Source organism: Ciconia boyciana, chromosome 3, assembly GCF_034638445.1.
Source record: "Ciconia boyciana chromosome 3, ASM3463844v1, whole genome shotgun sequence".
Lineage (NCBI taxonomy): Eukaryota > Metazoa > Chordata > Aves > Ciconiiformes > Ciconiidae > Ciconia > Ciconia boyciana.
In genome coordinates this window covers 95030116-95044983 of record NC_132936.1, presented here as the reverse complement: position 1 = coordinate 95044983, position 14868 = coordinate 95030116, and the positions used below count along the sequence as shown (strand labels likewise).

Genomic DNA, 14868 nt, shown 5'->3' with positions numbered 1-14868 from the left:
GGATTCATACAGGCAAAATGAAAATATGTTTATAATATAAGTTTTAATTTAGAATTGTCTAATAATAAATCATTAAACAGTTCTAAATTTGTCTTAAAATAATTTTATTAGAAGCATATTTAAATGTCTGAAAATATTTTTGATCTAAAATTTTGAACAGTTCTCATGTAATGTAATACTCAGATCCACATATTGAATTCAAATAGTGAAAGTTTATATAAGAAGCAATAATTTGAAGATGCATTTAATAAAAATGGGATGTGAAATGAATTCCACATCATTGAGGGGGAAAAAAAAAAAGAATATATTTGTATCTGAATATTTTTTCAGCCTGAAAAAAACACTGAAGAGTGTATCAAAAAATACAATTACTTTCAAAGTATAACTGCTGTCCAAAGGATATGATCACCATCGAAAAATGGAAAGAAGAATGATTTTGGCAGTTACTATCCATAAGTACAAAGCATTCTCTTGGCAAAATAAAAAAATACAGCAAATTCAACCAAAATCACTCAATTTTCAGTACATATTAGGAGGTTTAAGCACCTTCTGTTAGTTACTTGGTGCTTTTCACAAACTTTGCATTTACTTTTTACAGAGTCTATACAAAAGTCCTGTTGAAAAAAATCTTCAAGTTACTATAATTTGCAGAGAAAGGAAGAAAGATTAAAAATAGATTAAAAACTGGCTATGAAGCCATGAACTAAGGTTCATAACAAACAAATATCAAGTTGAAAGACAATTATCTGATGGGAAAAGTGATCTTTAAAAGATGAAAAGATTGGCTCATGTCACTGATATGTAACCTGACTTCTTTTCAGTCATTATTGAGTTGTACTTTACTCTTTCCTCTTCTACTGCTTTTATTACTTCAAGTTGATAATTTCTGCTCACAAAATGCAACAAGTGAAACAAGGTTACACATCAATCAACCAATCCTTCCACATTAAGGAAAACATTGCCTGATAGAAACTAAAATATAGTTAACATAATACTACACAGAATATCCACCAAGACACATTTACCAAAGATTGTAAATGTGTATTTTTCTAAACTTGTTTTGATAAGCAATAGCAGATCTAACTTTAATTATTTGGAAACTCAACAGTTTATTTTCTTACCTGAAAGATCTGTAGCCTATTACTGGCTTCCTGAGGTGGAATACTTGGAACCATAGGTCCTTCCTTTCAAACAAGCAGTTAACAAAAATTGAATATTAATCCTCAGAGTGACTGAAGACCACTGTATATTTACAGGTCATCGCAAAATGCTTATTTTTTTGGTAGTCAAAATCCAATCAACTTATGTATCTTGGTAATGCAATACTTACAATGGTAAGTCTGAGAAAAGATAACTTTTATGAAATTGATAATTCTTTAGCTTAATTAAACTGAATAGGACTAGACTTTCATTTTTCATATTTTGTTCTTTTGCTGAAAATAAAATATCCAGTGAGTGGCCTGAGACTGTCTTTTTTAACATTGATGTGTGAGGAAAGATGCCACAATATGTGCTACCATTTCTAAATTAATTTCTAAATTAAGATTTCATGGCAAGTTGTACCACCAGGGATTCTTTTCTTCCCTTTCAGAGTTGTGTGCACTGCTATTTCTTCATACTAAAAAGTTTGACCTACAATGATGACTGCTCAGCAACCATGGCATCAAACACTCAGTAGCTCAGCAGAATAAAATTCTGGCACCCAACTGCTGCAAACCAAAAATATTGAAAAACTAAGTACAAGTCTTACAGGTAACTACTAAATTCATTTACCGTTTCATATGACACTTCAAATTTTGACACATCCTCCCGAAAAACTGCAACTGATTCTAGCAAATTACTCTTAAATTTGGGCTGAACTTGAACCAACTCATCTTGAACTCTGGTCTGACGTACAAAAGATTAAAATCAAAGTTATTTCTTTAAAAAACAAGAACACATATTTGAGTTTTATATAAACCAAAATTATAAATAAAAATTATTAAAATTCTGAAAAAAAATTATTTGAAGCTAAATAGATTTTTTTTTTCCTTTTATGCTATATGTTCAATTTTTGAGATGAAAAGTGGAGAGGAAAAAAAACAACCAAAATGCATAACAAAATCTCCCCTCTGCCTTTAAGTGAACATGTTCCATTTCAAGGGGGTGGGGGGAACAAAAGGACACAGAAAAGGGGGAAAAAAAAGATCCTATTATCTTCCTTTCTTCCTTCCCTCCCTCCAAAAAAACCTCTCAAAACCAGTGTTAGGGTCCTCTTCCTCATGGATGGCTCAGCCTTCTCCTTAACAACTTTCTTATTCTTTGTTCAAAAGCTTGAGAGAAAGAACCAAGAGCTGCATGAAATGCAAATATAACATATACTCTTGAGCTCTTGAGTCCTTTCCAGAGTGATTAATTTGTGGGACAGGATCTAACTTAATTGTTCCAACAAAATATCTACATATTTCGATCTAACTTTCTACATTATAGAAAATATTCAATAAACATTGAGCTTTTGAGGGATATAAGGCTGTCCTAAGTAATAAAGGTAAATGTGCAATCATCACTTAGGGGTAAGGGCACGGGCAGAGCATGCACTTCTTAAAAACAAGTAATCTAAGGGTAGTAATCTTCCTGATCGGACAAGAATGACACAAAAACTAGAAACGAAGGAGAGCAGAAAGTGCAGAGACACATAATAAATTTCTCATTTTCTTGCAGGTTTTAAGCATATATCTAAAAGCTACATATTTAAAGAGCTTTATAAAAATAAAATTAGAAAATGAACATACTAATCAAAGGTATAGACACTAGTGTGCAACTGAGGCCAAGAGTGGGAAGACAGAGCAGAGTGACAATTGGTCCCACACGGTCATTTATGCTCTGAAAAAAGCACATGAAGACAAATGGAAAATAACATTGTTTTATATACTTACAGCTTTGGTCTGTAATTTATTAAAGGAATATCTGAGTGTATCAACTCCTTCCGATTCCTCTTTTGTCACCTCGATTTCAAATGTATTTAAAATGGCATAGGCTTCCTAGATGAAAAAATAAAACCTTATGAATGATGCATTTTAAGGTCATTTGCAGGAAAATAGATCCCATTTGCAAGAAAGATTTCAAAGAAAATCTGTTCATGTAATTTAAGCATAAAATATTTATTTGCTTTTTTAAAATAAGGATGATGAATGAAGAACTAGGGAACAAGAGCAAAAAACATTTCTTTAAAGATGTCTTGGATGAAATACTAGAAAAAATATACAAACCCAACAAATTTAATATTAAAAATATATACAATTTTATCATCTCAATTATATTTTTATTCCACTGATTTACATTCCACCTGAATGTAGATTTTGATGAATTTTTCCTAACTGTGAATAATTATGCACACTAAACTACACATTTTTAAATGTTTTGCTATATCATCTATAAAATATTTATTACCATGTTTGCCAAACTATCAAATGCCTGCATATGTATCTGTAACAGAATGAACCTTTCTTATCGCTTGTTCCCATTTGCAATTTGTTTGCATATCTTCTGCTTTATTATCCTCCTCCTACACAAATGGCATTATATAAAAATAAGATCATTTTTGTATTTTATAGTTTCCCAACAGGTAGGCAAAAGATTTGCTAATGAAGACAAACAGCAGTGTTTGTATTAGTATTACGTTAGCGGCTCCTTTGACCTACAACTTGTATTCTGTGCAGTTTGTGATGGTTGATAAACACAGTTGTTTATTCCATGCAGATATCTACACTTAGAATTCTCTCCTGCTCAGCTTCTGAGAGAGGTGTAGACTGAACCCTTGAGGTTGAAAGGGGCCTCTGGAGATTGCCTAGTCCAAGACCCCTGCTCAGAGCAAGGTCACCTAAATCAGGCTGCCCAGGACCATGCCCAGTCAGGTTTTGACTGTCTTCGAGGATGGAGAGTCCACAACCCCTCTGGGCAATCTGTTGCAGTGTTTGAGCACCCTCACAGTAAATTTTTCTTAGGTTTAAATGGAATTTACTGTATTTCAATTCATCCCCATTGCCTCTTGTCCTGTTACTGGCTGCCACTGAGACAAGTCTGGTTCCCTCTTCCTAGCACCCATCAGGTACTTATATACATTGATAAAATACCCCCTATACCTTCCTTCTCCAGAATACACACACTCAGCACTCTCAGCCTCTCCTCATATGTCAGATTCCCCAATTGCTTAATCAGCTTTTGCTGAACTCACTCCAGTATGTCCATGTCTCTCTTGTATTGGGAAGCCCAGAACTGGACATAGCACTCCAGATAAGTCTCACACCCCAGAGTAGAGGGGATCACCCCCCTCAACCTGCTGGCAACACAACTCCTAATACAGCCCAGGATACCCTTAACCTTCTTTGTTGCAAGGGCACTTCGCTGGCTTATGTTCAACTTGATGTACACCAAGAAAATCAGTTCTTTTCTGCAAAGCTACTTTCTACCCAGTCTGCACTGGTGGCTAGGATTATTTGTCTCCTGGAGCAGGACTCGGCCTCTCCCTTTGTTGAACTTCATGAGGTTCCTGTCAGCCCATTTCTCCATCCACGTCCCTCTGAAAGGCAGCATAAGCATCTGGTGTGTCATCCACTCCTCCCAGTTTTGTGTCATTTGGAAACTTGCTGAGGGTGCACTCTGCCCCATCCTCCAGGTACACAGTACTGGACCTAGTATGGACCTCTGGGGTACACCACTACTTACTGGCCTTTAACTAGATTTTGTGCCACTGATCACAGTCCTTTGAGCCCGACAGTTTTCAATCCAACTCACTGTGCACTCATCTAGTTCACACTTCAGTTTGTCAATGAGGATATTATGGGAGACAATGTCAAAAGCCTTGCTACTGTCACGGTAAACAATATCCACTAATCTCCCCTTGTTCACTAGTCATCCCATTGTAGAAGGCTATCAAGTTGGTCAGGCATGATTTTCCCTTGATAAATCCACATTGACTATGCTCAATTCCCTTCCTGTCCTACTTTTCTTTACACCAAGCCCTCTTTCCTTCAGTCATGTTCTAGTAAGAAATATAATGCCTAATCACCCCATCAACAAAGTTCTAATTAAATCCACCAAGAAAGCAAGACAAAACATTGAAATTACTGATCAGTTGCCATTGTTCTATATTCACTTCTTGATTTTATGGGCTCTACAGTCTCTCGTTATTTAAGGAAAGCTCATGAAAAAAAGATATAAGAGTGACTTGTTAACATGACTAGCCCTACTGATATTAATGGAACTCATTACATTAATGTAGAAAGGGAGTAAATGTTTGCAAGATTTATAGAATATAAGTGGTTTGGGAAAGAACCTTTATCCTAATATTTGTCTCAAAGTGCCAGAAGCAGGTATAAATAAACAAGCAATGTTAATACTTCATAATTTTGTATACCTTTTATTTATTTATTTACAAATTTTGCATTGTTTCCTACACACGTAAAAGCAAATAGCACAGAACTCAGTTCCTCTTGCTTGTTTTGTTTAACATCTATGAGTAGGATTATCATGTCCATATCTTCAGCCTGAAGACAGTCAGACTAAGAAATAACATTTAGTAGATCTGACTATTACTTTAAATGTTGAAATTATTGTTCAGGTTCTTCCTTTACTTGTTTAACCTCTACCTCTTTTGGATCACAGAACTGATTATATTTGCTTGAAATAGTCTCTGTACCATCCCTGGCTTACAAACCACTGCATAAACTGCTAAGACAAAACCCACTTTCTTAACATAAAACTAGCAAAAGTGATGACAATCCACTGAAAGTCCTTTCTGGTATCATGTGTCATGGTTCAACCCCAGCCAGCAACTAAGCCCCACACAGCCGCTCGCTCACTCACCCCTGGGGGGGGCAGGGATGGGGGAGCGAATCAGAAGAGTAAAAGTGAGAAAACTCGTGGGTTGAGATAAAGACAGTTTAATAGGTAAAGCAAAAGCTGTGTGCACAAGCAAAGCAAAGCAAGGAATTCATTCACTCCTTCCTATCGGCAGGCAGGTGTTCAGCCATCTCCAGGAAAGCAAGGCTCCATCATGCCCAATGGTTACTTGGGAAGACAAACACCATCACTACGAATGTCTCCCCCCTTCCTTCTTCTTCCCCCAGCTTTATATGCTGAGCATGATGTCATATGGCATGAAATATCCCTTTGGTCAGTTGGGATCAGCTGTCCCAGCTGTGTCCCCTTCCCAACTTCTTGTGCACCCCCAGCCTCCTCACTGGCGGGGTGGGGTGAGAAGCAGAAAAAGCCTTGACTCTGTGTAAGCATTGCTCAGCAGTGACGAAAACATCCCTGCGTTATCAACACTGTTTTCAGCACAAATCGAAAACATAGCCCCATACTAGATACTACGAAGAAAATTAACTCTACCCCAGCCAAAACCAGCACAAGTTAATAGAACAGTCTTCAAGAAAAAATGTTACTATATAGCAACACAATTTCTTCTCCAAAAAGTGGATGAAAATGGAAAACAAATGTGTTCTACTAAGCTGATTGTTTCAGAGTGTGATAATAAATAACAAGTATATATAAAACTTAATGAGCTTCTTTTAGTTTCTTTCTTACAGGGAAAACTAAAAGAATGCTGCAAGTTTCTGATAGCATACAATGATGTGTGGCTCCATGAATATATTCTGGTTATATTTAAAGGGGTTAGATGATCAAGATGTTTGTTTATAGATACAGAACAGTTAGGAAGAGGACTAAGGCTAGTGGAAAAGCACACAGCAAAAGGGAGAGTATTGCTCCTTTCTCTTGTGCTCTCATCTGCTTATTTCCGTGTGTTGTCTCCTAGATTGTATTTATAATTTATTTGAGAGAGAATATTTTTTTCTGTTCTGCATTCATACAGTATCTAGCAAATTATCTAATACTGATTCATAATTTATAATAAAAATAACTACCAAAATATTACTGTGTTTCCCATCTTCAGCCTAGATCCTTCAGGACAGTAAACTCATTGTTTGGGTTCTCAGTTTATCTTATGACTCCTACTATATAATATCATCTTAATCAAGACAAAAAATTAAAAGTCATCTTACTTCAATAGGTCCCAGAGTCATATCCATTTGTATTTTATTATCACGTATGATAGATAAAGCTTCCATTGCAAATCTGACGTCATCTAAGTCACGCAGAGGTCGAGACAATTTCTTTAAATATTCAGTTATGAACGACATCATGTCTGTCATTTTCTTTTTATATTCCTCATTTAAATAACGACAGAGGAGCATCTTCCAGGCTTTGGCTTCATTCGCTAAAGCTATTTTTAGTGGTCCTGAGTTAAAAAAATTAAAATTTAAAAATTATTCAATCTACATTTTATTTTTTCTCCGTAAAAAAACCTCCACATCATCACATATGGTTCTTTAACAGCAATTAGGAAAAGCAGACAGGCAATCCAATTAATGTATTTTAAAAGTTTCAAAACAATTTCAACTATACTTAAATATATTTCTGTTGTTTTATTGTATATCATGATTGCTGTAAAACATATTGGTAAGCTTATCTAATAGAACACATAGAGAAGATGAATAAAGAAGAAAAATGCCTACTTATTAATGTAGATTCTCAGAGAATACCTTTGATATATATTAACCAAATGCATAAAGATCAGTGATATTTAAATGCTTTATACCCATTGAAGAAATGGTATCTTGGGATTTCAATATTGGGATTCGGAATACTTTACAACTAAAACTAAGGTGTCACATCATATCATATGCAGTTAATATATAAACACAAACCAACACTGAAGAGACAGAAAAGCCAACCACTGGCACTCTAACATATTATCAGAATAAATTGGGATTTTAATGGGCAACATTTTGCACTCTGGTGAAATAAACCAAAAGATACTAACAGCATATAACCCTTCTGCTCACAAAACAAATTTTACAACAGATACTGTTTCTTCTTTAATAATGTGGATATTAGCATTAAAAATCTGATTCCTGAAGGCCAGGGGTAATTCAAGAAAAGTACTGTACCCTGTCCAGAAGCTAAAATATGTAAATGATAATAAATCAATGCCCAAACCTAAACTGAGTCCAAGAAAAATACCCACTTCCCCAGCTCATAAAAATATCCTTGTTCTTGAACCTAGAGGACTTGGCTCCCCCTGATACAGTGGTCACAGACGAGGGAGTAGTGTAACCATCAACAAAATTCATATTCTTTTGGATACACTGCTTCTTATCACTCTTGGTCACAGAATAATAGATAGCAAGAGTTTTCCAGAGTGAATTAATTGGCTCCAGAGTGGTTTCATTAATAAGTTGCATCCAGGAACTGGATGAGGATATGCAGTCAGCAGCTTGACAATTTTGCTTATTTACTGAAAGCAAGCTAGGGATAACATGCCACCAAGATCCTGAGATGAACTCTAGTCAAAGTGTGCAGCTTCTGTCTTCTCTGATGTACAATGAAGACAAATTGTACAGAGATGATTTCTCAATCTAATCAATCTAATATCTCAGAAGAAATCTCTGCTTCTTTGTCATAGCGCAAATGGTTTAATTCTTCAGCAAGCAGTTGTCTGGGAAGAATAAATTTTTCTACACCTGACTGTTCTTCAGGGTAACAGGATCAATGAGTATCAAGTTGTCAGGGCCACAGAAGGCCAGGTACTGAGGCACAGTGCTGTATAGAACTGAGGGAACACATGCTGTGTGAGGGAACACATTCCAACACCAGGTCTTGATGCCATCTTCTCTATCTTTAAAGACACTAGAGGTGGACAGGAAAACACGTGATATTCCGAGAGCTGTGGATGCTAAACATAGGAATGGCTAAGCAGACACATCTCCTGCTGAAACAAACGCTAATAGTGAAAAAGAAGATAATGCAGCTATGTGCTAGTTTTGCGCCAATACCAAAGAAGGCGATTTATGCTTCCAATGCTCTTTATAATCACTGCTTGACCTGGTGCCAGAGATGAGTGCCAGGGATGATCAAATCAGTGTTGATACACATTCATTAACTCTTCAGCAAGCCTGCATGATAACTTCACAGCCATGACAGAATTTAATTTCACCACTCCAAAGAGGAGAAGGCAAGGGGAATGGAGGTTTTTTTCAAGTCAGATTCGTTAGAAGGGTCTGAGTGAGCCCTGGCTGATCAGTTACAGAGGTCTCTTCAGTAATTTCTATTAATATTGTAAGCATTTATTTCAGAGAATAAACCAAATAACATGACTATTATATTCATTATCTTACTGTACATACAAAGATAAGAAAATGTCATACCTGTATGCAATTCAATTGGACCAAGAAGAATAACAGGTTTTAAATCTTCCATCTCTTGCTCAAACATAGCGTAGTGAAGTATTTCTTCTTTAATTTCAGTCAGAGATGGACAGCTAGCCAAAAATTGCTGTGTGTAGTTTAAAACCTCAATCAACAAATGTCCTTCTTCATATTTTTGGTAAAACAAGTGGCAACAGTTATTCAGGAATTAGTGAAAATGTATACCAGTATTATACCTGTTTTTAGCCTTCTGTAGCCCTGCTAACATAGTAAAATGCATGTGATGAGGCGTTCATGTTTATCAATTTCTCTGTCAGTAACTCTCAAGCTTGTTGGGAAATTCCAATCAAATTTACCAGATAAACAGATATCCAAGACATATTAAGTGCCTACTGGTTTTTTGAAAACAGGTGACGAAACAGAGATCAAAAAATACATGCCTGCACTTACAGAAAGACTACACCATTAGCCCAATTATGTGTGAAACAATCACAATAAAACACATTTTTTAAGTAGTTCCATGAGCAGAACTCAAGTGTAGAAAAAAGTTTTGTGATTCTGAAAAGCTGCATTTCAGAAATGTTACACAAGAGCTGTATTCAATATGCCTACATTGCATGGGCAAGTAATAAATGCTGAAAGCTGTTTCTCACTTCTATTCTTTTGTCTGAGAGTACCCAGACAGGCAGTGGAAGGGTTAGCATAGTGCTAAAGAAAAAATGTAGAAACTAGGGCATGTGTGTATAAAACTTAACTGCATTATTATTGAGGCTTTCTCTGTAGCAGTACTCTTTTCTTCAGTAGTAACTAGATCAAATTAATAATATTTATTTGATTAGACTTAAAATTTTAACTAGACTAACAGTACATTCTCAGTTCTGCATATAAAGTGGTTTTTTAGCCCACATAAACTGCACAACTTGCATTGTGACACTCAAAAGATACCAGTGCTCCTGTAGTAAAACAAGGTGATGCGATATTCACAGATCTGTGTGTATATAATGTAGTCTACTAAATAGAAAAGATAAGAATAGAAAACTCAATTAAGCCAAGGTTAAATAAAGTAGATATAGAAGCCAACTTTCTTCTACTGAACCTCTATAAATTCAAACTCTAAATTAAAACTCTATTGTAGAAGGACAGTGTGAAATATTCTGAAGCAGAAGTCCCAGAGATTTCCAGTTCCTGGAAACTAACTTTTTCTTGCTGTAGTAGATGCTAAATTTTTCTACCACACTTGAGGATTCAACTTAGAGTTCAAACAACTAAGAATTGAATAGAGGAGTCATCTTGGAATAGAGAATGCAGAACTCACCTCCTAAAATAACTACAGGAAGGGTGGTTAATAAAAACATGTATTAAATTCAAAATAAATGCTTTCCATAGAGAAAAGTGCACAATTATCAGAACAATGACGCTGTGGGAATTTCTATGGGTTATAGTATACATCATGTCAGACTGGGGTAGTTTCTTGTGGCCTAAAATCCAGAGTTCCACAGACAAAAATCAAAGCAATTAACAAATTAGGACCAGTTTATCAGTATCTAGAATGGCACAGAAGCAGGAAAAGCCAAATCCCAACACAAAAATTAGGTAGCATGCTATTACTTCTGTTTAGGGAATATATTACTATTGCTACTGAAATACAAAATAAGAATTTCAGCTGTTAATGTGTTTTCTGTGTCTTTTTCCTTGATTTTTTTTCCTCATTTTTTTCTGATTTCAGAAGATAAGATTAATGAAGAACAGTCCTGTAGGTGATTATCATTAAACTCACCTGAATTTTGGCATCTCTATCTTCTGTCCACAGCACATTATATTTCTGAAAGTCCTGCAGAACTTCACTAGCTACTTCTCTTATAGAATTCACAGAAGAAGAGAGGAGCACAACTAATTTAGAAATATCTTCATGTTCTGCAACACCTGAGTAAAAATTTCTTAGCTTTCTGACAAGCACATCTTCAACTCCTTCTGAAAAATAAAATTATATGTAAATGAATGAACCATTAAAAGTCTGGTTAGAGTTCTAAACCTACGCATGCCAAGTTAAGCAATGATGCTGTTCAGTAAGGCTGAATATCCTTCTTCAAATGTCTGTCTGACTGTTTAATATGAAAGTACCAAGTGGTAGTTCAGGCTCTATACAGTGGTAGGCCAGGCTCTATACAGATAGAGCAAATTCAGTCTAGAGTGAATGTTTCCAAATGGAAAGAAAATAATTCACAAATTTCATTTTTTCCCTGTAATTTAATTGTAACTAGAACACAACAAGGCCTCATAAAGATTCTGTGTTATATTTTTTTTAAATTCATATAATTAAAGTTCTTTAATTGTATAAACCCCTTAAAACAGTGTAAGTTCCTTGAACTCTAACATGCTTCAAATAAATAACTTCTTGTTATTCTATTTAGTGGTTTCAAAAAAGATGCTAAACTTTGCCAAATCACATATTAATGAGTGCACAAATAAAGTCCGTCATGTTTTGGAGCTGCACTTGTCTTACAAACTGCTAACATCAAAGTCTTTTGAGTCTTGCCTGAAAGAAATTAGAACTGAATGAAGAAGGGAAAAAAGAAAAGAAAAAAAAAAAAAAAAGGACAATCTACTGCTTCAGTTTCACTGTTGATGTTGAAACAGGAGCTCTGTCTCCTTTAAGGACTACAAGTAAGCTCAATTTATCATGTCCCTCCTTCATCTTTGATGAACTGCTGAGACAATCAGGGTCAATATAGACACTGATATCCCTGAGATCTCATGAGCCCTTTCTGTCATAAAAATGCCTGAGCATTTTGAAGCAGATTTAAGAGAATGCAGAAGAAAAATCCACTCTTCCCACCACACACATTGTTTCATGGGGCAATTTAATGCAACTCCAAGTTCTCTTTTAGTCTGAACACCTTTTCATGGATCTGGTCACTGGAAACAAAGTCTCAGATTGATCCATCCTTGCCACTGTATTCCATAGACTTCACTGGCCAAACATTAACATATGCCCCCAGGTGTTGCTGATAAGTAGTTTAAAGGTGATGAAAATGTTTACTTGCTGATGTTGTATTTTCACAGAGCAGAGAAAAAAGCTATGACTGTTTGATGAGGATAGTCCCCTGCCACCCTGCTTGAAGCCCATTAAAGAGGTTAAAATCATACAAAGCACATTAGTAGAAGAATAAAGTCCCAGCTCTGGCCTATCAAAAAGAAAAACTTTCCAAGATGTTAAAGACTTTCCAAAGGAATCACAACAAAGATACAACTGTATTGCAGATCACTGGCTCAGCCAAACAGCTAAGAGAACTGGACGGTAAAAATATAGTTGGGCTTTTGTGGATGCTTGCAAAGAATATGGAGAGATGCTTAGAAATAATATTAAGGAAAAAAGTATCTGACTAAAAAAGGATGCAGGTCTATCTATAGTCTGAATATTCTGTCTGAATATGAACAAATACTTGAAGTGTTCTGTAATCCATTCTAGGAATATAGCTAGCAATTAAAATCTTTACTGAAATCTAATTATTAAACTAGATCTTGTTCTATCTCAATATTCCAGTGAGAGCTAGTCTGCAATTATTGTTTATGGTTTCAACTATATCATTATGGCTACATTCCACAGTAAGTAGCTAAAAAGATAAATTAACAAGCTTACTTTGCCTCGAATCAAATAGTAGATTCAGAATCTAGCAATTTTTCTAAGACTTTTTTGCTTATTGTTTCTCAGAGTTCTAACACTTCCATAAGCCTGAAAAGCTATTTCTGAAAAATACAGCTAATTGAATCAAAATAACCCCCACAAATTAATTCAAGATAATCCACAGTTGGCCTCTTTGAAGAAAAGTGAGCTTGTTCACAAATATTTATATATGGCATTTTTATTAAAGTAAAAAGTTGAAATAATAAAAAAAAAAACAAACCAACCTACTTACTTTCCCCTTTTTTGGTTATTTTTCCTGGTGATCCAAAGCCTGCTGAAGATACTTGCTGTGTGCCTGATTCTGCTCTTAAACTAGATTTTTGCAAACGTCTCTGTCCCCACTGAGCAACTCCACAACTTACTTCCAGTATTAACTGAATCATGCGATTGATGGTTTGCTGTATATCGTCTAAACTAGGAACCATTACCTATTTAAAAGAGTTGAAATATTGTTGAAATAAATGCAACTGATTGTCATTTTCTAAGACCTTGGTTTTATTCCACTCGTAGTGAATTGCGGAACTTGCCCCAGAAGAGAAGCTGGAAAATGTAACTTTAAGAGTTTGTCTAGCTCAGAATTGCCTCTAAAGAAATTAAACATACTGTACTAACCTACTATTTGTACAGTCATATTGTGCGCAAAATGACAAACAAATGTATAAGCAGATAGATTTATTGTGGTTTTTACAATTATTTATACAATTCCTACAACATTTTAAACAGCATTTTTATAATGATTTTTTAATAATGTGTGGGCATACATTACAAGCCTTGTTTCCTGCATTCTAGAATCATAAAGCATTAAAAATTGCAGGGCAAGATCCTCCTCTCTGTTGCTCTTAACCACTGGATCCTAAATGCTGTGACAAAGAACTGTAAGAGGGACGGTCGTAAAAATACATATGGACAGCTCATTTTAAAGAAGTTACAGCTATATAACCTCTCCTAAGTGCTTATCTATACATATATTCACACTGTGGGTAATTTCAGGCAAACAAAATCACCTGGATCAAAGTGTCAAAGGTCCTAGTTGAATAAATACTGAATGTTGTTTTTTATCCCAAAGGTAGCATCACCTCAAAAACACTTGCAAGAGCACGGTGTTTAGTAAATTAATGGAAGTCCATGCAGTAGCCCTGGAGATCTCAACTTGTATATTTGGCAAGGATTTTGATCATAATTCTGAGAGCAATCTAATACCCAAGTCAGAAGAGGAAAAGAACTCATATTCAACTACCAGAGTACATGATAAAAAGAACTCGAAGGAAAACAAGGATTCTTGATCTGATTCGAGAACAACTAGCAAACAGAACAGGGTCAAAACACAGGCTTTGTTCTGCCATCATCCACAGTGCATAAATGCTAGTATGCTCCCTTAGCATAGCTTGGGATGATGCAAAATAGCACTCTCCCAGGAAAAACTGAGGCGCAGTTTGGCGCATAAAACATGACAGGGGCAGTTCCTAACACACAGTTTGAATGCAAACTCCGGGATTCAGGAAGAAAAGCATTTACTACTGTGGATACACACCATTTCAGATCAGCTCACTTTGAGGTCAAAGAACAGCCTCTAGCCTGTTTTATTTAGTAGTACACAAACAGCCATAAAGTCCCAAACCCAAAATTTTTTGAACTGTATTGGCAGCAATAATGCTAATTGTGACTTTGTCCTGTCCTTGTTAGAGAATAATTCTATGTAGGATAAGGTGGAGTAAAGGCACACATCAGTTTCCCCAAAATACTGAGCACGAGGAAGAACCTACCTGAGAGTGATCCAGGAAAGAATAGAAAAACAGCATGTATTGTTAAACTTCAAAAGAAAGATCACTCTTGGGATACACTCAATGCTCAAATATAGGCCTTAGAACATCATCTTATAGCTTTCATGTGCAAGCCATTATTTTGAAATTATGCAATCATCCACAGGAGTGTTCA

At 35.6% G+C, this 14868-nt stretch overlaps 1 protein-coding gene across 1 annotated transcript in view; it reads right to left on the bottom strand.

The window, feature by feature from the left end:
• The window catches only part of DNAH8 (dynein axonemal heavy chain 8), a 147717-nt gene that overhangs the window by 98209 nt on the left and 34640 nt on the right, over positions 1 to 14868 (bottom strand). The window contains exons 25-31 of the mRNA XM_072858185.1: positions 13166 to 13361; positions 11026 to 11216; positions 9249 to 9375; positions 7044 to 7279; positions 2916 to 3020; positions 1774 to 1887; positions 1122 to 1184 (exon numbers count right to left, since the gene is read on the bottom strand). Coding sequence (XP_072714286.1) covers positions 1122 to 1184; positions 1774 to 1887; positions 2916 to 3020; positions 7044 to 7279; positions 9249 to 9375; positions 11026 to 11216; positions 13166 to 13361 — 1032 coding nt within the window. The remainder of the gene's footprint in view (positions 1 to 1121; positions 1185 to 1773; positions 1888 to 2915; positions 3021 to 7043; positions 7280 to 9248; positions 9376 to 11025; positions 11217 to 13165; positions 13362 to 14868) is intronic.